We start from the raw sequence: 22,003 nt of genomic DNA, 5'->3' as shown, positions 1-22,003 counted from the left end.
GCATAGTCAATAAAGCAGAAATAGATGTTTTTCTGGAACTCTCGTGCTTTTTCCATGATCCAGCGGATGTTAGCAATTTGATCTCTGGTTCCTCTGCCTTTTCTAAAACCAGCTTGAATATCAGGAAGTTCACGGTTCACATATTGCTGAAGCCTGGCTTGGAGAATTTTGAGCATTACTTTACTAGCATGTGAGATGAGTGCAATTGTGCAGTAGTTTGAGCATTCTTTGGCATTGCCTTTCTTTGGCATTGGAATGAAAACTGACCTTTTCCAGTCCTGTGGCCACTGCTGAGTTTTCCAAATTTGCTGGCATATTGAGTGCAACTGAATTGAATTCCGTGATAATCATTTTCTTGCTTTTGTTTATGTTTTGCCACATATGCCTCCCTAAATAGTGTGTTGTTTAGTTTTGCCTGTATTAATATTTTTTGTAAACATAATCAGACAGTTTATATTTTATGCAACTTGCTTTTCAATTCTTAGTGTTCAATCTTTAGTTTTTCACATTTATTGCAGTTGAAGTCACATTAGTTCATTCATTTTCCCTGTTCATTCATTTGCTCATCATTTTTTTATTTGAAAACATCTTTATTTTACTCTTATTCTTGAGTTATAATTTTGAAGGTATGCAATTATTCTCAGTCAATATTTCTTCTTTAAAGAAAATAGTTTACTCTCTTCTGACTTCCACTGGCACTGCTAAGAAGTTTCACTATCAACCTGCTTTTTCTTGTTGGTAGTCATTTTAATCTTTGGTTTCTTTTTAAATCTCTTTATTTTTGCTACAAGGAACTACATTTACTTATTTATTTTTGAGTAAAATTGATATACAGTATTATATTAGTTTCAGGTGTACCACATAGTGATTCAATAGTTTTATGCATTATGGAATGTTCATCTTGATAAATCTTGTTACCATCTGTCACCATATAGAGATGCTATAGTATTTTTGACTATATCCCTTATGCTGTATGTTACATATCTGTGTCTTATTTATATTATAACTAAATTTTTTACCACCTAATCCCCCTCCACTATTTTGCCCATCTCCCCATACCCCACACTTCTGGCAACCACCAGTTTATTCTCTGTATCTATGAGGCTATTTCTTTTTTGTTAGGTTTATTGCTTTTTATATTTAATGAATAAATAAACTGTATGGTGCTTCTCTTTCTTTGTGTGATTTATTTCATTTAGCATAGTACCTTCTAGGTGCAACCATCTTGACACAAACAGCAGAATTCATTCTTTTTTATGTCTGGGTAGTATTCCATTCCCCTTCATGGATCACAGCCCTGCCGTGGCAAAGGGGCTTGTATAACTCAATGAAGTTATGAGCAATGCCGTGCAATGCCACCCAAGACAGATGGGTCATAGTGGAGAGTTCTGACCAATAGTGGTCAACTGGAGGAGGGAATGGCAAACCACCTCAGTATTCCTGCTGCAAAAACCCCATGGATAGTGTGAAAAGGCAGAAAGATGAGACGAGAAGATGAGCCCCTAGGTCAGAAGGTATCCAGTATGCTTCTGGGAAATAGCCAGGGCAATTACTAATAGCTCCAGAAAGAATGAAGTGACTGGGCCAAAGCAGAAATTACAGTCAGTTGTGGATGTGTTTCTTGGTGGAAATAAAGTCCAACGCTATAAATAATAATATTACATAGGAACCTGGAATGTTAGGTCCACGAATCAAGATAAATTGGACATAGTCAAGCAGGAGATGGCAAGATTGAACATCAACATCTTAGGAATCAGTGAATTAAAATGGACTGGATGGAGGAATTTAATTCAGACGACCATTATATCTACTACTGTGGGCAAGAATTCCTTAGAAGAAATTGAGTTGCCCTCATAGTCAACAAAAGAGTCTAAAATGCAGTACTTGGGTGCAATCTCAAAAATAATAGAATGATCTTGGTTTGTTTCCAAGCCAAACTGTTCAGCATCACAGTAAGCCTCTTAATGAGGGTGAAAGAAGAGAGTGAAAAAGCTGGCTTGAAATTCAGCATTCAACACACTAAGATATGGCATCCAATCCTATCACTGCATCACAAATAGATGGGGAAAAATTGGAAACAGTGACAGATTTTATTATATTGAGTTTCAAAATCACTGCAGAAGTGACTGCAGCCACAAAATTAACAGACAGTTGCTCTTTGAAATGAAAGCTATGACAAGCCTTTACAGTGTATTAAAAAGCAGAGACATCACTTTGCCAACAAAGGTCCATATAGTCAAAGGTATATTTTTTCCATTAGTCATGTATGGATGTGAAAGTTGGACCATAAACATGGCTGAGTGCCAAAGAATTGATGCTTTCGAATTGTGGTCCTGGAGAAGACTCTTGAGAGTCCTTGGACAGCAAGGAGATCAAACCAGTCAATCCTAAAGGAAAGCAACCCTGAATATTCATGGGAAGGATTGATGCTGAATCTGAAGCGCCAATCCTTTAGCCACCTGATGTGAAGAGCCAACTCACTGGAAAAGATACTGATTTGGGAAAGACTGAAGGCAACAGGAGAAGGGGATGTGAGAGGATAAGATGGTTAGATAGCATCACCGACTTGATGGACATGAATTTGAGCAAATTCTGGGAGATAGTGAAGAAGAGAGGAGCCTGGCATGCTGCAGTTCATGGGGTTGCAAAGAGTCAGACACGACTTTACTGAACAACCACATATTCCACTGTATATACATGCCATATCTTATTTATCCATTCCTTCATCAGTGACTACATGGGCTGCTTCCGTATCTTTGCTAATGTAAATAAAGCTGCAGTGAACATTGGGTGGGTGCATATAGCTTTCTGAATTGATGTTTTATTTTTATTTAGTTAATACCTAAAAGTGAAATTTCTGGGTCATATGATACTTCTGTTTTTAATTTGATGAGAAACTTCCATATTTTTTTCCCATTTTGGTTGTGCCATTCTACATTCCCACAAACAGTGCACGAGAGTTGCTTTTTCTCCACGTCTTCACTAACACTTGTCATTATTGTCTTTTTAATAACAGCCATTCTGACAGGCATGGGATGATATCTCATAGTGATTTTGATTTTCATTTCCCTGATGTTTAGTGATCTTGAGCATCTTTACATGTGTGTCTATTGGCCATCCATACATCTTATGTGGAAACATGTCTATTTATGTCCTCAGCCAATTTCTTAATAAAGTTTTTTAAAATAGAATTTTATTTATATTTGGCTGTGCTGAGTCTTAGTTGCTGTGGTGGCTTTTCCCTAGTTGTGGCAATTGGGAGCTACTCTCTAGTTGCAGTGCCCGGACTACTTACTGTGGTGACTTCTCCTGTTGCAGAGCATGGGCTCTAGGGCACATGGGCTTCAGAGGTTACAACACCTGTGCTCAGTGGTTGTGGCTCCCAGGGTCTCGAGCACAGGCAATAGTTGTGGTGTATGGACTTAATTTGCTCTGCAGCATGCAGGATCTTCCCAGGCCAGAGGTTGAACCAGTGTCTCCTGAATTGGCAGGCCAGTTCTTTATGACTGAGCCACCAGCGTAGCCCCTCAAATTGTTTTCTGTTACTGTTGTATGAGTTCTTTACACATTTTGGATATTAATCCTTTATTGGACATATTTTTGCAAATATCTTCTCCCAATCAATAGGCTGCCTTTTCATTTTGTTGATGGTTCCTTTCACTATGCAAAAGGTTTTTACTTTTCTGTAGTCCTATTTATGTTTTGCTTTAGTTGCCCTTCCCTGAGGAGACACAGTCACAAAAATATTGCTAATACCAGTGTAAAAGAGCTTACTGCCTATATTTTCTTCTAGAAGTTTAATGGTCTCAGGTCTTATATTTAAGTCTTTAATCCAATTTGAGTTTATTTTTGTATATGGTGTAATATAGTAAGTCTAGTTTCAGTCTTTTGCATGTAGTTGTCGAATTTTCGCAACATCATTTATTGAAGGGACTACCTTTTCCCCATTGTATATTCTTGCCTTCTTTATTGTAGATTAATTGACCAGATAAGTATAGGTTTATTTCTGGGCTCTCTATTCTTTTCCATTGATCCAATGGGCTTTCCTTGAGTTTGTTGAGGTCCCTAGATCTGAAGATTGACATCTTTCTTTAATTGTATTAAGTCTATGACAATAAATATTGAAATATTTCATTTCCTGATTCTTCCAATTATCTTCTTGTGAACTTCAGTCAGATTTCTCATTTAATTCCCCATGTTTCATTTCTCTTTACTTTCATCTCCTATGTCTGTGATGCCTTTCAGGTAATTTTCCCAGATATATCATCAAGTTGACTACTTTTCTTCAACCATGTCTAGTCTCTTAATTACCCTAAACTATTCAGATTCTTTGTTTCCCAATTACTGCTTTTTATTTCTAAAAATTATTTTTCTGATATGTAAAATTTTATGGTAAGCTTTGAATTTCTTATTCTTTGATTTATACATTTAAGCCTCTCTTTTATTTTTCAAACATGTTAAATTTTAGATTCCATATGTGAAAATCTCAATATCTGTGTATTTGTTCTTTTTTTTTGATAGATCTGACATTTTAGCATTTTCTTCCTACTGACTTTCACTTATGAGGCTTTTTGGGCTCATTTGGTTAGTAAAATTCTATTGTGAACTCACATCCCTGAGGTAAAAATTTCTCCAGAGTGATGTGGACACTAGTTACCTGAAGACACTATGAGCAAGAACTACTTTTAAACCAAATTTTCCACCTGTGCTTTGGGGCCCAGCCAAATTTGTATTCTTAGGAGAGATATTTTCTTTCTCACACAAAATCAGGACTCAAATGGACACATCCCATCATTGCCCTACAGTAATTCTTTAGCTCACAAAATGAGATGAGAGCATCACTTTTTGTTGGTCCTACCTGTATGTGGAGGTTTCTTATCACCCAACTAGCGCACTTGGGCCCTGACTTTGCCAGCTCTCTCAGACGTTTCTAAGCCATTAGAAGTCTTACTCTAGGCCACTTGGGACTGGCAGACACCTTGAGGGCAAATATCACCCTACAACTGGTTTGCCTGGTGGATCTCTGCTGGGTTGTCATTTCTGATCTTTGAGAAACCTCCTTGTTTTGACACAGGGATGGTTGTGCATCTCTTGGTTTTGTTGTTTTGGTACCATGTCCAGTCTTTTTAAGTGTCCTGTGTTGTGAGGGTTTTCTCTCAATATCTTGTTAATTATAATGCAAAAATGGAGAACTCCTGTCTGATTCTTTTGGATGCCCCCTTCTTTAAGTAATAGTCATTTCATTTACAGTGGCTTCTAGAGTAAGACCACATTATTTATACAAGTTTTGTACAAAGTAAAGCCTTTTTAATGTTTATCAGTTTTAGTGAAAATTCTGCTCTAATACTTGAAGATGTTTAACAATTATTAGAACTGACTCATGCTTACACCTTCACAGCTGCTGTTTTGGGCTCTGAAAGATTTCTTCAAAGCATATCACATGATCATCTTATGAGCAGGCCAGCAGAAATTTCTAAGTTAATTACAGTTTGGCAGAGTGTATCCAAAACCTCTTATCTGAACAGTGAACCCAATAATTTAATCAGTCTGTGTGTTGATTAATCACGTTCTAATCCATCTGATATCAGCACTGAAAAAGCTCTTCATCTGTTTTTTGTAAAACTTACCTCTGTGAATGCACAGCTGCTGTGAGCTATTGGTATTACTAACTTGAATAGGAGACAAAACACAAAAGATTCTCAAAGCCTGCATGAAGAATTTTAGACTCTTTAAAACAGTCATTCACGACTCTTTAAGCTGACCCAACTCTATGCAGTCTTCCTATATCCTCATTTCCTGTTTCGTACCCAGCTTCAGCTTGTGCACTGCGGCTGCTGCTGCTGCTAAGTCACTTCAGTCATGCCCGACTCTGTGTGACCGGGCAGCCCACCAGGCTCCGGCGTCCCTGGGATTCTCCAGGCAAGAACACTGAAGTGTTCCTTCTCCAGTGCATGAAAGTGAAAAGTGAAAGTGAAGTCGCTCAGTCATGTCCGACTCTTAGCGACCCCATGGACTGCAGCCTACCAGGCTCCTCTGTCCATGGGATTTTCCAGGCAAGAGTACTGGAGTGGGGTGCCATTGCCTTCTCCGAGCTTGTGCACTAGTTAAGGCCAATTGCTTGAACTTTCACAATTTCTAGTTAGTCTCCAGAGTTGGTAAAGTGATGAATGAATAAATATTTATCAGATACCACATATCAGGCATGTGCTCTATCATTCCATATAATATCTTACAACATATCTGTGATATAGTGAAACTATTTTGATAGATGAAAAATTCAAAGAGCAAACCAAATTATTTTTCAATGTCCTGTTTGCAAAGTTATAAACTCCTTGAAAAGGGGCAAGAAGAAAGACAAAAGGCTACACATGTCTGGGACCTAGAATTTTACCTATCAAACATGGCTAAATTAAAAAAATGAATTGTCATGCTTGTGTAGTGTGAGAAACCAAATCCTCTAGATGTCTGACACTATTCAGGAGGTGAAAGACTTTTGACCCAGGTATGTCCTATAGAGGATATGAGTAAGATTCCTTCCTAGACATATACATTCAGAATATTTAGTTTCCACTTATCATTTCCCTTTTTAAGCTTGCTCACCTGCACAGTCGCTCAGTTTTGTCTGATTCTTTGTGACCCCATGGACTATAGCCCTCCAGGCTCCTCTGTCTATGGAATATTCCAGGCAAGAATACTTGAGTAGGTTGCCATTTCCTACTCTGGGGGATCTTCCTGACCCAGGAATCGAAACCTCATCTCTTGGGCCTCCTGCATTGGCAGGTGAATTCTTTTAGCAGGTGGACACTTTTACCACCATGCCCCCCTTTTAAAGCCTGATAAGGTTCTAAACTGTCTCCCTAATTATTCTATCGCACAGTGCACCGTTGTTGTTTGTTTGCTTTTCTTCTTGCTCCTTCCACTCTCTTACCCTCCTTACATAGAGCAGCCATTCAGTCCGTTCGGTCCAACCCAAGATTGAGACTAAATGCACTCTAGGCCATTTTTTGTTGGCAGTCTTCAGCACATATGGCATTGAAAATACAGAATTACCAGTGTGGTCTAAAACATGAGAGGGTTTCAAGGTTCTTAGAATTTTGTACTTGCAACATTTGGGGCCACAGGAATAAGAAACGGATTATCATGATTGATTCAAGACTTTGGAAAGTTTAAGTTCACTAAATGATAATAAATTTGTCTTTTTCCTATTTAATGAGGCTTTATCAATGCCCATATCGTAACTTCTTTCTAACGTGAACTAGTCGTACTGTAAAAGACTTGCTTAAGATTACTTGTTCAACTCTCAGTTACTCCATGTTTGGTTACATGAGCATCTATGTGTAAGTAAGTAAAAAAGACAGAGTATCTGATGAACTATGGACGGAGGTTCATGACATTGTACAGGAGACAGGGAGCAACACCATGCTCAAGAAAAAGAAATGCAAAGAAGCAAAATGGCAGTCTGAGGAGGCCTTACAAATAGCTGTGAAAAGAAGAGAAGTGAAAAAAGCAAAGGAGAAAAGGAAAGATATACCCATTTGAATGCAGAGTTCCAAAGAAGAGCAAGTAGAGATAAGAAAGCCTTCCTCAATGATCAGTGCAAAGAAATAGAGGAAAACAATAGAATGGGAAAGACTAGAGATCTCTTCAAGAAAATTAGAGATACCAAGGGAACATTTTATGCAAAGATGGGCTCCATAAAGGACAGAAATGGTATGGACCTAACAGAAGCAGAAGATATTAAGAAGTAGTGACAAGAACACACAGAAGAACTGTATAAAAAAGATCTTCACGACCCAGATAATCACGATGGTGTGATCACTCACCTAGAGCCAGACATCCTGGAATGTGAAGTCAAGTGGGCCTTAGAAAGCATCACTACGAACAAAGTGGAGGTGATGGAATTCCAGTTGAGCTTTTTCAGTCCTAAAAGATGATGCTGTGAAAGTGCTGCACTCAATATGCCAGCAAATTTGGAAAACTCAGCAGTGGCCAAAAAGACTGGAAAAGGTCAGTTTTCATTCCAATCCCAAAGAAAGGCAATGCCAAAGAATGCTCAAACTACCACACAATTGCACTTATCTCACACGCTAGTAAAGTGATGCTTAAGATTCTCCAAGCCAGGCTTCAACAGTACGGGAACCATGAACTTTCAGATATTCAAGTTGATTTTAGAAAAGGCAGAGGAACCAGAGATCAAATTGCCAACATCTGCTGGATCATCACAAAAGCAAGAGAGTTCCAGAAAAACATCTATTTCTCCTTTATTGACTGTGTCAAAGCCTTTCACTGTGTGGATCACAATAAACTGTGGAAAATTCTGAAAGAGATGGGAGTACCAGACCACCTGACCTGCCTTCTGAGAAATCTATATGCAGGTCAAGAAGCAACAGTTAGAACTGAACATGGAACAACAGGCTGGTTCCAAATACGAAAAGGAGTATGTCAAGGCTGTGTATTGAAACCCTGCTTATTTAACTTCTATGCAGAGTACATCATGAGAAACACTGGGCTGCATGAAGCAGAAGCTGGAATCAAGATTTCTGGGAGAAATATCAATAACCTCAGATAACGCAGATGACTCCTCCCTTATGGCAGAAATTGAAGAAGAACAAAAGAGCCTCTTGATGAAAGTGAAAGAGGAGAGTGAAAAAGCTGGCTTAAAGCTCAACATTCAGAAAACAAAGATCATGACATCCGGATCCATCACTTCATGGCAGATAGATGGAGAAACATTGAAAACAGTGGCAGACTTTATTTTTGGGGGCTCCAAAATCACTGCAGATGGTGATTGCAGCCATGAAATTAAAAGAAGATTACTCCTTGGAAGGAAAGTTATGACCAACCTAGATAGCATATTAAAAAGCAGAGACATTACTTTGCCAACAAAGTTCCATTTAGTCAAGGCTATAATTTTTCCAGTAGTCATGTATGGATGAGAAGACTTTTGAGAGTCCCTTGAACTGCAAGGAGATCCAACCAGTCCATCCTAAAGGAAATCAGTCCTGAATATTCATTGGAAGGAGTGATGTTGAAGCTTAAACTCAAATACTTTGGCCACCTGATGCGAAGCACTGACTCATTTGAAAGGACGCTGATGCTGGGAAAGATTGAAGGCAGGAGGAGAAGGGGATGACAAAGGATGAGGTGGCTGGATGGGATCACTAGCTCAATGACCATGAGTTTAAGTAAACTCTGGGAGTTGTTGATGGACAGGGAGGCCTGCCGTGCTGCAGTCCATGGGTTTGCAAAGAGTCGGACATGACTGAGCAAGTGAACTGAACTGAACTGAAGTGTTAGTCACTTAGTCATGCCCGACTTTTTTCGACTCCATGGATTCTAGCCCAGTAGGCTCCTCTGTCCATAAGATTTTCCAGGCAAGGATAGTGGAGTGGGTCACCATTTCCTTCTCCAGGGGATCCTCCCAACCCAGGGATCGAACCTCGGTGTCCCGCACTGCGGGCAGATTCTTTACCGACTGAGCTACAAGAGAAGCCCTGAGCATGTATGTGAATCTTAGTCAGTTCTACTGTGCCATGTGTGTAAGTCACTTCAGTTGCGTCCAACTCTTCGTGACTGTGTTTACTGTAGCCCGCCAGGCTCCTCTGTCTGTGGGATCCTCCAGGCAAGAATACTAAAGTGGGTTGCCATGCCCTCATCCAGGGAATCTTCCTGACCCAGGGATCAAACCTGAGTCTCTTATGTCTCCTGCATTGGTAGGTGGTTTCTTTACTAATAACGCCACCTGGGGAGCCCTCCATCTTACTGGATAAAGTTAACTATACAAACAGGGACTCTCAGACCCAAGTGAAACACATCAGAGTCTCTGCCACCATGGTTGGTCGACCTGAGAGTTTACCAGTTTGGGGGAGAGACTATACGTACAACTTATAACCTAAGTCCTGTCACAGACTTGTGTTCTGTCATTAGAACTGAGATAGAAGAAGCCATCTGTAGGAAAGAAAAAGAATGAACAGATATACAAATTGAAGCAGAGAAGAGACAGAGAGTCAATTCCTAACTGAATATCCTTTCTGGCATTATGTGATATATTCCTTTTCTTTAAAGCACACATGCCACATCCCACTTTTAAAATATAAGTTAAGTCAATTTATATTTCTTGCAACTAAACTCAGTACTTCGGAGAAGGCAATGGCACCCCACTCCAGTACTCTTGCCTGGAAAATCCCATGGATGGAGGAGCCTTTTGGGCTGCAGTCCATGGGGTCGCTGGGAGTCGGACACGACTGAGCGACTTCACTTTCACTTTTCACTTTCATGCATTGGAGAAGGAAATGGCAACCCACTCCAGTGTTCTTGACTGGAGAATCCCAGGGATGGGGGAGCCTTGTGGGCTGCCATCTATGGGGTCGCACAGAGTCGGACACGACTGAAGTGACTTAGCAGCAGCAAAGTCAGTCCTAATTATTATCATATACATAAACATTAAATCACTAATAATTTTATTACTCATATAACATAAATACAGCTAGATTCTAGTCTCATTTCTAATGCTCACTAGAACTGTGCAACAGTGGGCAAGTCACTTTAATTTCTCTAAGCCCTGACTGTAGCATTAACTGCGTGGTGATAGAGTTGCAAAGATCAAATAAATGATCTATGTGAAATATCTGTGCTATAAAAGTCTAAACTATTATTGTTTCTGCATTTTCAACACCACTATTTCTCTGATAAATTGTTTTGTGTTTTTAGGAAAACATTGTTGATCTTGTTTACTGTGTTTAACCATGTGGATAGACAGATTCAAAGTTCCTGATGACAAATGGGTATATGTCACTAATTCAGGTTTTGAGTGCTTTGTACAAGATACTAGGATGGAAAATTGACGTATTAAAAACAAATTCTCATCCTATTCATGTCACTCATCCAAAACAACAAAATGGAAATTATTCTGACCATTATAAAGTTTATTTCAGGGACTAATCAAATATTAATAAACTAAGTTCATGAAGAAAATAAAATGTTAGAGAATTCTTTCATAATAGTGGAGTTGCACTGGAAACTGGGCCACTGTTGAATTTTATTTTATGTTTTGCTATTCCCAGGGTAGCAGTATGCCAGATTTATAATGATGGAATCATATTATGTAACAGGATGTTTGTCATTAGATTTATCTATAAAGTGAGTCTATGCTTTATGGAATAATGTATAGTTAAATCCCACTTGTATAGAAAGTGATAGATATACTTTAAAGGACATTTTTTTCCTGTAGTGCATGACATTTTTGAAATTCTAACTATTACAACCAAATAAAACATTTTTGGATTAAAAAACAACCAATTCACAGCAGACTCTTGGAAATTAAAAAAGAATAAACATACCTAAGATTTATGTTACAGGTTTCTAGGTAAACCAATAAAGTTTTATCAATAGCTTATAACAATATTCACTATGCTATCAAAAAATTCATTAAGCAGATTTCTTATTCTGCCATGTGTTTCTGCAGTTCAGGAATAAATCTTCTTTAAAATTACATATTATGAATGTTTGTAGAAAGCCTCTGTTGCTCCTCCACCCCCTAATTTCTCCCCCAACTTACTCCAAAAAGTAATAGTGGTAATTGTTTTAAGTTATTCTCTGAGTTACTTTTTATATTTCATCACAGAAGCATGTTTTAGGTATCATAGTATATATATATATATTTTATATCTTGCTTTTTTCACTTAACATATTTTTAAAAATTCATTTGTTGTAGTATGATAGCTGCAGTTCACTCTGCAAATTTTGTTTTTCATTTTAATCTACCATTTTTGGATGCCAATTCTTTTAGTTTTTACCAAATCATCTCTGAAAAGTTTCCTTTTCAATTTCATTGAGTCCATTGTGATTATCTTACTCCAGCAGTAACCATGGAAACAGCATAGTTTTTTTTTTTAAGCATAAGAAAGGTCAAGTAAATGATCTTAAGCAAACAAATATAATCAGCCTGTTTACCATTTAAATCTCCTTACTAGTACTGAAAAATCACTATCATCACTCTGAATATTAAGAGGTCACTAGCACTCCATTTTATAATGGTAATTACAGTATCACATGAAGCAGAGATATCACCTAATGCTATCTTATCAATAAATATCAATTTTTTAAAAAAATTGAATATTTCTAATGGGCCAAACACAAGAACTATGGTAATTCATCTTTTTTTTTCTTTTTTATAGAAAATAAACTTTTATCTGTTTTATTTTTGAATAAAGTGAAAAGAAAGTGAAGTTGCTCAGTCGTGTCTGACTCTTTGCAACCCCATGGACTATAGCCCACCAGGCTCCTCCATCCATGAGATTCTCCAGGCAAGAGTACTGGAGAGGGTTGCCATTTCCTTCTCCAGGGGATCTTCCCAACCCAGGGATTGAACCTGGGTCTCCCATGTTGTAAGCAGACGTTTAACTGACTGAACCACCAGGGAAATCATAAGTGCTTTGCTGGTCGTATGGAGATACCCCATGTCCAAGGTCAGAGAAACCCCAGTAAGATGGTAGGCACTGGAGCAGCTGTGAGGAGATACCTCATGTCCAAGGGCAAAGGAGAAGCCCCAACAGGATGACAGGAGGGGCGAATTCACGTTTAGAATCAAACCCCATTCCCACCAGAGATGCTCAGAGGGCTCAAACAAACCTTGTGCACACCAGGACCCAGGGACCCCACAGAGACCAAGACAGAACTGTGTTTGAGCATCTCCTGTGGAGGTACAGGTCAGCAGTGGTCTGCCACAGGGATAGGGGCTCAGACTGTGGGTATGGCATAAGTCCTCTTGGAGGAGGTCGCCATTAACCCCATCATAGAGGTACTAGAACTTACATAGGACTGGGGAAAGGATTCTTGGAGGGCACAACAGAACCTTGTGTACCAGGACCCAGGAGAAAGGGACAGTGACCCCACAGGAGACTTGCCTGTGGGTGTTCAGGAGTCTCTGGGGAAGGCGTGGGTCAATGGTGGCCTGCTGCAGGGTTGGGGGCAAGGACTGTAGCAGTACATGCGTGGGATCCTTTGAGGAAGGTCACCATTATCTTCAGTACCTCCACCATAGTTTGGCCCCAGGTCAATAGCACAGAGGGAACACAGCTCCACCCATCAACAGCCCTGCTCATCAAAACAAGAACCAGGATGCCCCTCAGTCAGTCTATCCCATCAGGAAGCTTTCATAAGCCTCTTATCCTTCTCCATCAGGGGGCAGACAGACTGAAAGCCACAATCACAGAAAACCAACCAATATAATCACATGGACCACAACCTTGTCTAACTCACTGAAACTATGACCCATGCCATGTAGGGCCACCCAAGGCAGATGGTTCGTGGTGGAGAGTTCTGACAAAATGTGGTCCACTGGAGAAGGGAATGGCAAACCACTTCAGTATTCCTGCCTTGAGAACCCCATGAACAGTATGAAAAGGCAAAAAGATAGGACACTGAAAGATGAACTCCCCAGGTTGTTAGGTGCCCAATATGCTACTGGAGATCAGTGGAGGAACAACTCCAGAAAGAATGAAGAGATGGAGCCAAAGCAAAAACATCATCCAGTTGTGCATGTGTCTGGTAATAGAAATAAGGTCTGATGCTGTAAAGAGCAATATTGCAAGGGAACTGGAATGTTAGGTCCATGAATCAAGGCAAATTGGAGGTGGTCAAAAGGAGATGGCAAGAGTGAACATAGACATTTTAGGAATCAGCGAACTAAAATGGACCGGAATGGGTGAATTTAACTCAGATGACCATTATATCTACTATTGTGGACAAGAATCTCTTAGAAGAAATGAAAGTTTCTTAGTTCTTAGGTTTCATCATAGTCAACAGAAGAGTCCAAAATGGCAGTACTTGGATGCAATCCCAAAAATGACGGAATGGTATCTGTTCATTTCCGGGCAAACCATTCAATACAACAGTGATCCAAGTCTATGCCCTGACCAGTAATGCTGAAGAAGCTGAGGTTGAACAGTTCTATGAAGACCTACAAGACCTTCTAGAACTAACACCCAAAAAAGATGTTCTCTTCATTATAGGGGTCAGGAATGCAAAGGTAAGAAGTCAAGAGCTACCTGGAGTAACAGGCAAATTTGACCTTGGAGTACAGAACGAAGCAGGGGAAAAGCCAATAGAGTTCTGCCAAGAGAATGCACTGGTCATAGCAAACACCCTCTTCCAACAACACAAGAGAAGACTCTACACATGGACATCACCAGATGGCCAACACTGAAATCAGATTGATGATATTCTTTGCAGACAAAGATGGAGAAGCTCTATACAGTCAGCAAAAACAAGACTGGGAGCTGACTGTGGCTCAGATCATGAACTCCTTATTGCCAAATTCAAACTTAAGTTGAAGAAAGTAGGCAAAACCACTAGACCGTTCAGGTATGACCTAAATCAAATCCCTAATGATTATACAGTGGAAATGAAAAATAGATTTAAGGGACTAGATCTGATAGACAGAGTGCCTGATGAAGTATGGATGGAGGTTCGTGACATTGTACAGGAGACAGGGAGCAACACCATCCACAAGAAAAATAAATGCAAAAAAGCAAAATGGCTGTCTGAGGAGGCCTTACAAATAACTGTGAGAAGAAGAGAAGCCAGAAACAAAGGAGAAAAGGAAAGATATACCCATTTGAATGCAGAGTTCCAAAGAATAGCAAGGAGAGATAAGAAAGCCTTCCTCAATGATCAGTGCAAAGAAATAGAGGAAAACAATAGAACGGGAAAAACTAATGATCTCTTCAACAAAATTAGAGATACCAAGGGAACATTTCATGCAAAGACAGGCTCAATTAAGGACATAAATGGTATGGACCTAAGAGAAGCAGAAGATATTAAAAAAGAGGTGGCAAGAATACACAGAAGAACTGTACAAAAAAGATCTTCATGACCCAGATAATCATGATGGTGTGCTCACTGACCTAGAGCCAGACATCCTGGAATGTGAAGTCAAGTGGGCCTTAGGAAGCATCATTACCAACAAAGCTAGTGGAGGTGATGGAATTCCAGTTGAGCTATTTCAGATTCTAAAAGATGATGCTATGAAAGTGCTGTCAATATGCCAGCAAATTTGGAAAACTCAGCAGTGGTCACAGATCTGGAAAAGGTCAGTTTTCATTCTAATCCCAAAGAAAGGCAATGCCAAAGAAGGCTCAAACTACTGCACAATTGCACTCATCTCACACACTAGCAAAGTAATGCTCAAAATTCTCCAAGCCAGGCTTCAACAGTACAGGAACTGTGAAATTCCAGATGGTCAAGCTGGATTTCGAAAAGGGAGAGGAACGAGAAATCAAATTTCCAACATCCATTGGATCATCAAAAAAGCAAGGGAGTTCCAAAAAAATATCTATTTCTGCTTTATTGACTATACCAAAACCTTTGATTGTGTGGATCACAATAAATTGTGGAAAATTCTGAAAGATATGGGAATACCAAACCACCTGACCTGCCTCTTGAGAAATCTGTATGCAGATCAGGAAGCAACAGTTAAGACTGGACATGGAACAACAGACTCGTTCCAAATAGGAAAAGGAGTATGTCAAGGCTGTGTATTGAAACCCTGCTTATTTAATTTATATGCAGAGTTCATCATGAGAAACGCTGGGCTGGATGAAGCAGAAGCTGGAATCAAGATTTCTGGGAGAAATATCAGTAACCTCAGATATGCAGATGACTCCACCCTTATGGCAGAAATTGAAGAAGAACTAAAGAGGCTCTTGATGAAAGTGAAAGAGGAGAGTGAAAAAGTTGGCTTAAAGCTCAACATCCAAAAAACAAAGATCATGGCATCCGGACCCATCACTTCATGGCAAATAGATGGGGAAACAGTGGAAACAGTGTCAGACTTTATTTTTTGGGGCTCCAAAATCACTGCAGATGGTGACTGGAGCCATGAAATTAAAAGACGCTTACTCCTTGGAAGGAAAGTTATGACCAACCTAGATAGCATATTCAAAAGCAGAGACATTACTTTGCCAACAAAGGTGTGTCTAGTCAAGGCTATGGTTTTTCCAATAGTCATGTATGGATGTAAAAGTTGGACTGTAAAGAAAGCTGAGCGCCGAGGAATTGATGCTTTTGAACTGTGATGTTGAAGAACAGTGAGAGTCCCTTGGACTTCAAGGAGATCCAACCAGTCCATCCTAAAAGAAATCAGTCCTGAATCTTCATTGGAAGGACTGATGTTGAAGCTAAAACTCCAATACTTTGGCCACCTGATGTGAAGAGCTGACTCATTTGAAAAGACCCTGATGTCAGGAAAGATTGAAGATGAGAGGAGAAGGGGAGGACAGAGGATGAGATGGTTGGATGGCATCACCGACTCAATGGACATGAGTTTGAGTAATCTGTGGGTGTTGGTGATGGACAGAGAGGTCTGGCGTGCTGCAGTCCATGGGACTGCAAAGAGTCGGACACAACTGAGCAACTGAACTGAACTGAACTGATTTTTTAATATGTTTATTTTGTTTTGTTAACTCCATTGCAATGCTAATATGATTTATCTATTAAATATTAAAGCAAAATATTATCTTATTAAATAATACATTCTAGTATTCTCAGGTCAAATGCTTTAGTTAGTTATTGCCCAATTATTGAAGCTCTAACTCTAATCAGATAACTACGGATTATTGATTGTATCCAAGTTTTCATTCATCTTTCATTTAATTCAAAAAGTCTGAATCTTCAGTCAGTGGAGAAGGTTTTCGACAAAGCAATGGCATATATGACTGCATTTGCAAAACAAAAATAAAATAAAGTTTATGTTACTGATTTATCATTGGGTGTCCATATTGGAATTTTGGCACTTTAGATGAATTTGAAATATTCATATGCTGAATTTTTAAATTGCTGTGATGGTAACAATTGATTCATGGATAGTTGAGTTCTACACAATAGATGGCTGTAATTGGGGCAGTTATTAAGGATCTTCTGTGCTTGAGTTAAGGAAAGAGAAAACTGATCGATTTAGACGAGCACTATTGTTGTTCAGTCATAAGTTATTCTTATGTGTGTGCTAACTTGCTTCAGTCATGTCTGACTCTTTGCAACCCTATGGACTGTAGCCATCTGGGCTCCTCTGTCCATAGCATTCTCCAGGCAAGAATATTGGAGTGGGTTGCCATTCCATTCTCCAGGGAAATTTTCCCAACCCGGGTATTGAACCCATGTCTGTTATATCTCCTGCATTGGCAGGCGAGTTCTTTACTTCTAGCGCCACCTAGGCAAGCTGCTAAGTCATAAATCAACATAAAGGAATAAACAATACGTGTCATGAAGTAGAGAAAATTTCCCTTTGATTTGCCTTGTACTTCCTGTTGATTCTTGGTTAAGGAAATCATTGATAATCCTCAAATGGTATATTACAGTTTAACATTGGTTTATAGAAGAGGAAAATGAAACAACTCCAACATTAACAATAAATTCAACCCATAGTACACAAATTCTCTAATGAAGAATTTGAGGTTTTAAGGTATCACTGAGGCAGGATATTTGAAGAAAAAAGCATTTGCTTAACTGTCATTAAATGTCACAGTTTATTGATCCTTTTGGCTGTTTTGAGTTTCTGGCAAAATTGTCATTAGGAAGAATCCTGTAAAATAGCATATGGCTTAAAATTTTGGGCTATTGAGTTTTTCCGTTCTCAGTACAGCTGTTATTCTTCTATTCATGTCTTTTTATTTTATTATATAAAAAAATCTCTGCACAGTCTGTGAAGATGTGAGCACAGCCTAGGCACAAATAAATACAAGAGGCAACTATAGCTGGTTTAGGTCTTGATAGGAAGAAATCATCTTCTTATCAGGACCTTACCCGAAGAAATCTCTTAGGAATTCTTATCCACTTGAACTGGAAAAGCATAAGAGTTAGTTTATATATAAATGAGCTTATTCTATTTGGATCTTAGAGATCTGATAAATCCAGCAATTTAAGCTCAATGGTCAAGAAGGTCTTAGAAGTTACAGGGTGGTCAAGTTCAATTATGCTTTGTGTCATTGAAGCTCTGCGGTAGGCTAGGATGGGGAGAAGTGGAGTATTAAGCAAACTACATCACTGCCTGCAGGTATGAAGATGTAGCCATAGTGTCGGGTAGGGGACTCTTTTCAGAGAAAGTGTCTCTGAGGGATCAGGGTAAGCAAGTAAATGGACTAGAGTGGGTGTGTGCAGGCTAAGTCGCTTCAGTAGTGTCTGACTCTGCGATACTGTGGACTGTAGCCCCCCAGGCTCTTCTGTCTATGAGATTCTCCAAGCAAGAATATTAGAGTGGATTACCATTCCCTCCTCCAGGGAATCTTCCTATTTAAGCCACAAATGAATGAGTTCCTGAATGTAAGTCCAAGCCCATTTGTTCACCAACAGAATAAGGCCAACAATGAATACCTTATAGTTCCCATGCCTCAGGACAAATCCTATTCTAGGGCCTAGGGTTTTAGTCTGGGTTCCTTCTTAAAACATTATTTGAAACAACAAGAATCTACTGCATAGAAACCATTTTGTAATAATCTATAATGTAAAAAAATCTGAAAAAAATACACACACTGTGCATGCATACTCGGTTGTGTCCAACTCTTTACAACCCCATGGACCATCCCAGGCTATGTTGTCCACAGAATTTTCCAAACAATAATACTGGAGTAGGTTGCCTTTTCCTACTTGAGGGGACTCTTCATGACCCAGGGATAAAACCCATGTTTCCTGTGACTTCTGCATTGGCAGGAGGATTCTTTACCATTGCACCACCTGGGAAGGTCTCACACACACGAAAGAATCATTTTGCCCTACACTTAGAGCTAACCCAGCATTATAAATCAGCTGTACTTCAATGGAAAAAAATTATTTGAACACATTAAAAGCTAGGCTAGAAGCTGGTTATGTAATAGTAAACAGGATAAAGTTCCTTCCTTTCAAGTTTACACTCTACTGGAATGTACTGACAAAAATATAGACAATACAAATATAGAGTATTAAGAGTACCAATTGGGAAAGTTATGTACTGTGACGATGGTGTGAATAAGATTAGATTAAGTGATGGTGTTGGAGAGATCAGAAAGGATTCCTAAATAGACTGAAGTCTAAGCTAAGTCCTAAAGAATGGGCAGAGGCAGCAAGTCTAAAGCATGAGTCAGTTTTGTTGAATAAGCAGAAAGTGCCACTTCCAGATGCAGGGGTTCAGAATTAACCTCCCCAAAATGTGTCACTTTTACATGAACGTTATTTTGAGCTAAAAGAAGTCAAGATGCTTCAGCTTCAAGAGAAATCATTGCCCTCCCTTAACTACACAGAATAATTTTAATTGGGAATTATTCCCAGAAAGGAGTTACTTACCTAAAGTGACCCCATCTATACAACAAAGCAAGCATCTGCTTACCAAATATTTACTCTTCTTATTGACCTATAATGACCCTTCTGTTCTTGGAAGCCCTGTACCCCCATTCCTTTCCTTAACTCTGAATGGCATGTATATTTCATTTAACTTTTCTGTCTCTGAACCTCTCATGTATGTGGCGACTCTGACGCTCTCACGTATGTGGAATTCCTGCATATATGAAGTGAATTTCATTTTCTCCTATTAGTCTATCTCATGTCAGTTTAATTCTTAGACTAGTCTGAAAAATCTAGAAGCATAGAGGAAAGATTTTTCCTCCTTAACGCAAACCAATAAATTATAAGACAGTCATTTAAAACATGTGGTCTTTCATTTGTGGAACTACCCAGGGCTAGGGAACATGACTTGATAAACTGAATATGAACTCTTGTCCTGAATATATTTGCCTCCTTGGTCGAATTCTCCTGTGCTGAGCACAGCCTGTGACCTAGATTGGCGTTATCAAGGTTACGAAAAATTGGAGTAGAGGAGGTAGCAGAGGAAAGGAGGAGCTCAAAGCTTAAAATGATGGCTCTTGAAAATTGAAATATGAGAGAAAATCAGCCTGATTTGAATGAAACATTTCTAGAATTGTCCTCTCAGACCACGACAGCCTGAGAGTCCCTACCTGGATGAGCTGCACAGAAGGTACCTGCAGAGATACACTCCACACATTTAAGCATTTGCCAAGAAAGAAATTGGACTCACTAGGCATGAGCTTCCTGGAGTGACTCTACATGTCATTTTACCCGTTAAGATTGTGTAACATGGTTTCACAACAGCAAATCAAAGTAAGGCTGCTGACGTTCCTACAGTTACAATAGAAGTGAAATAGCTTAATTAGTAAAACATTAACTGGCAGGATTCCTATAAGTAAAAACGTACATATTTAAGGCGGCTTATTGTAACATTTATACCATTTATTTTATAATATACTAATTCAAATGTAAAAGTGAATGTAAATTGCCAGAAATTAACATGCAATGTGTAGAAAAATCCTTTTATCCTCTGCAACTGTAGCATTTGGCAGATTCAGGAATAAATAATCTTTTGTGGCAAGGGTATGCCTTATCAAACATATGCAGATCAGCACTAATTAATGCTAATTAAGGTTTCCTGTCTATCTAGTTGGAAAAACGTCCAAATGTTATGAAATCCAGTTAGTATGCCTATTACGCTAATTGTTTTATATGGGGTGGTTCTTAATTAAAATATGTAAATTGACCTTAATTGCTATATACTAATGGGGGTTCATGTTATCTCACTAAAAGTGACAAGATGGTGAGGAGGGGTACTTAAATGACTAATTCTGATAAATCCTTAACTAAATGACCTTTACTCAAAATTAATTTTAATTGGAAGTTGGCTAAAGAAACATTTTTCTTCTTTGTTTCGTTTTAGTTTTTTGTAATGTAAGAATGTTCCTCTTCTTTGTTAATACAGCTTTAGAAGCAGTTATGGATTGTTAATTACACTTAACAAGCAAGTTAATTTGACTGTTTACTGTTTATAGTTATCAGGAAGTTATTGATATCCTCATTTCAGTTTTGGGAAAAACTGGTTCTTACTGAATGTAAATTTATAGTTAGAATCATATAGGTAAGTCAACCTAGTTTGTTAGAATGTGTTTTCAAGTTTGGTGAGTCAGTGGTGCTAATATATACTAGCTGATTTATATTGAAATTACTTTCTGGAAAAAAAAATTTTCTTTGCAAACATTAACTCTTATTTGAGTTAAAATCTCACTAATGATACTTAGATTAAATAGACTGAAATAATATTTTGACATTTTACTTGATGTGTTTTTATTTATTATTTAATTGCAAACAAATTAAAATGTATATGCCACAAACCAATATAAATGAATTTATATATTTTTCCACCATCCTAACCTTTCAATTATAGGAAGTAATTTAAATAAAGCTAACAAATATTATATTTTACTTTTTCATTAAGTAGTTTATGTTCAGCTGTAATTTAAAATATATTAAAAATGTGAGACAGGACTTGGTAGAATGCTGTCATATGGAAATGAGCATAGAATGAAGATAACAGTTTTTCTTTGTAGAAAGGAGACCTAATATCTTTACTCTTTCAACAGGATATAGTGACAAATGTTTCACCCAGAATCATCCGGGGGACCACCTCTGGCCCCATGTATGGCCCTGGACAAAGCTCTTTCCTGAATATTGAGCTCATCAGTGAAAAAACGGCTGCATATTGGTGTCAAAGTGTCACTGAACTAAAAGCCGACTTTCCAGACAATGTAAGTGTGATTTAACGCCTAAAACAAAAGAATTGGCATAAGTTGGTGAATGTTTATTTAAACATCCAATTCGTAGGCTTATAAATATTAATGTGTATAATATATTTTATTAAAGAATCTGCCAGTTGCTTTGCTGATGCATAGAAAGATAAAAAAGAAAGAAATGCTAAAGAACTCATAAAAATCCACACAATGTAAGGCTTTGTTATAAATGGGTGCCATGTAGATGGAAGAAGTATCTATATAAGCAGGAGGAAGAGAAATGAAATACTCATTTTATTGAGTTGGTTTTCACTGTATGTGGCTAGTATTTATGAAGGTGATGACCTTAGGAAGAAATTGCAGACTGTAAATCATTTTAAATATAAAGCTGAAGCAGATGCAGA

General features: G+C 38.5%; 1 protein-coding gene across 1 annotated transcript in view; it reads left to right on the top strand.

Annotated features, from left to right (window-relative positions):
• Nucleotides 1-22,003, top strand: part of LOC105003358 (dihydropyrimidine dehydrogenase [NADP(+)]) — a 469,109-nt gene that overhangs the window by 47,658 nt on the left and 399,448 nt on the right. The window contains exon 2 of the mRNA XM_010860499.1: nucleotides 21,453-21,617. Within this exon, the coding sequence (XP_010858801.1) occupies nucleotides 21,453-21,617 (165 nt within the window). The remainder of the gene's footprint in view (nucleotides 1-21,452; nucleotides 21,618-22,003) is intronic.

Source organism: Bison bison, unplaced genomic scaffold, assembly GCF_000754665.1.
Source record: "Bison bison bison isolate TAMUID 2011002044 unplaced genomic scaffold, Bison_UMD1.0 scf7180017864466, whole genome shotgun sequence".
Lineage (NCBI taxonomy): Eukaryota > Metazoa > Chordata > Mammalia > Artiodactyla > Bovidae > Bison > Bison bison.
This window is presented reverse-complemented; position numbering and strand designations above follow the sequence as displayed.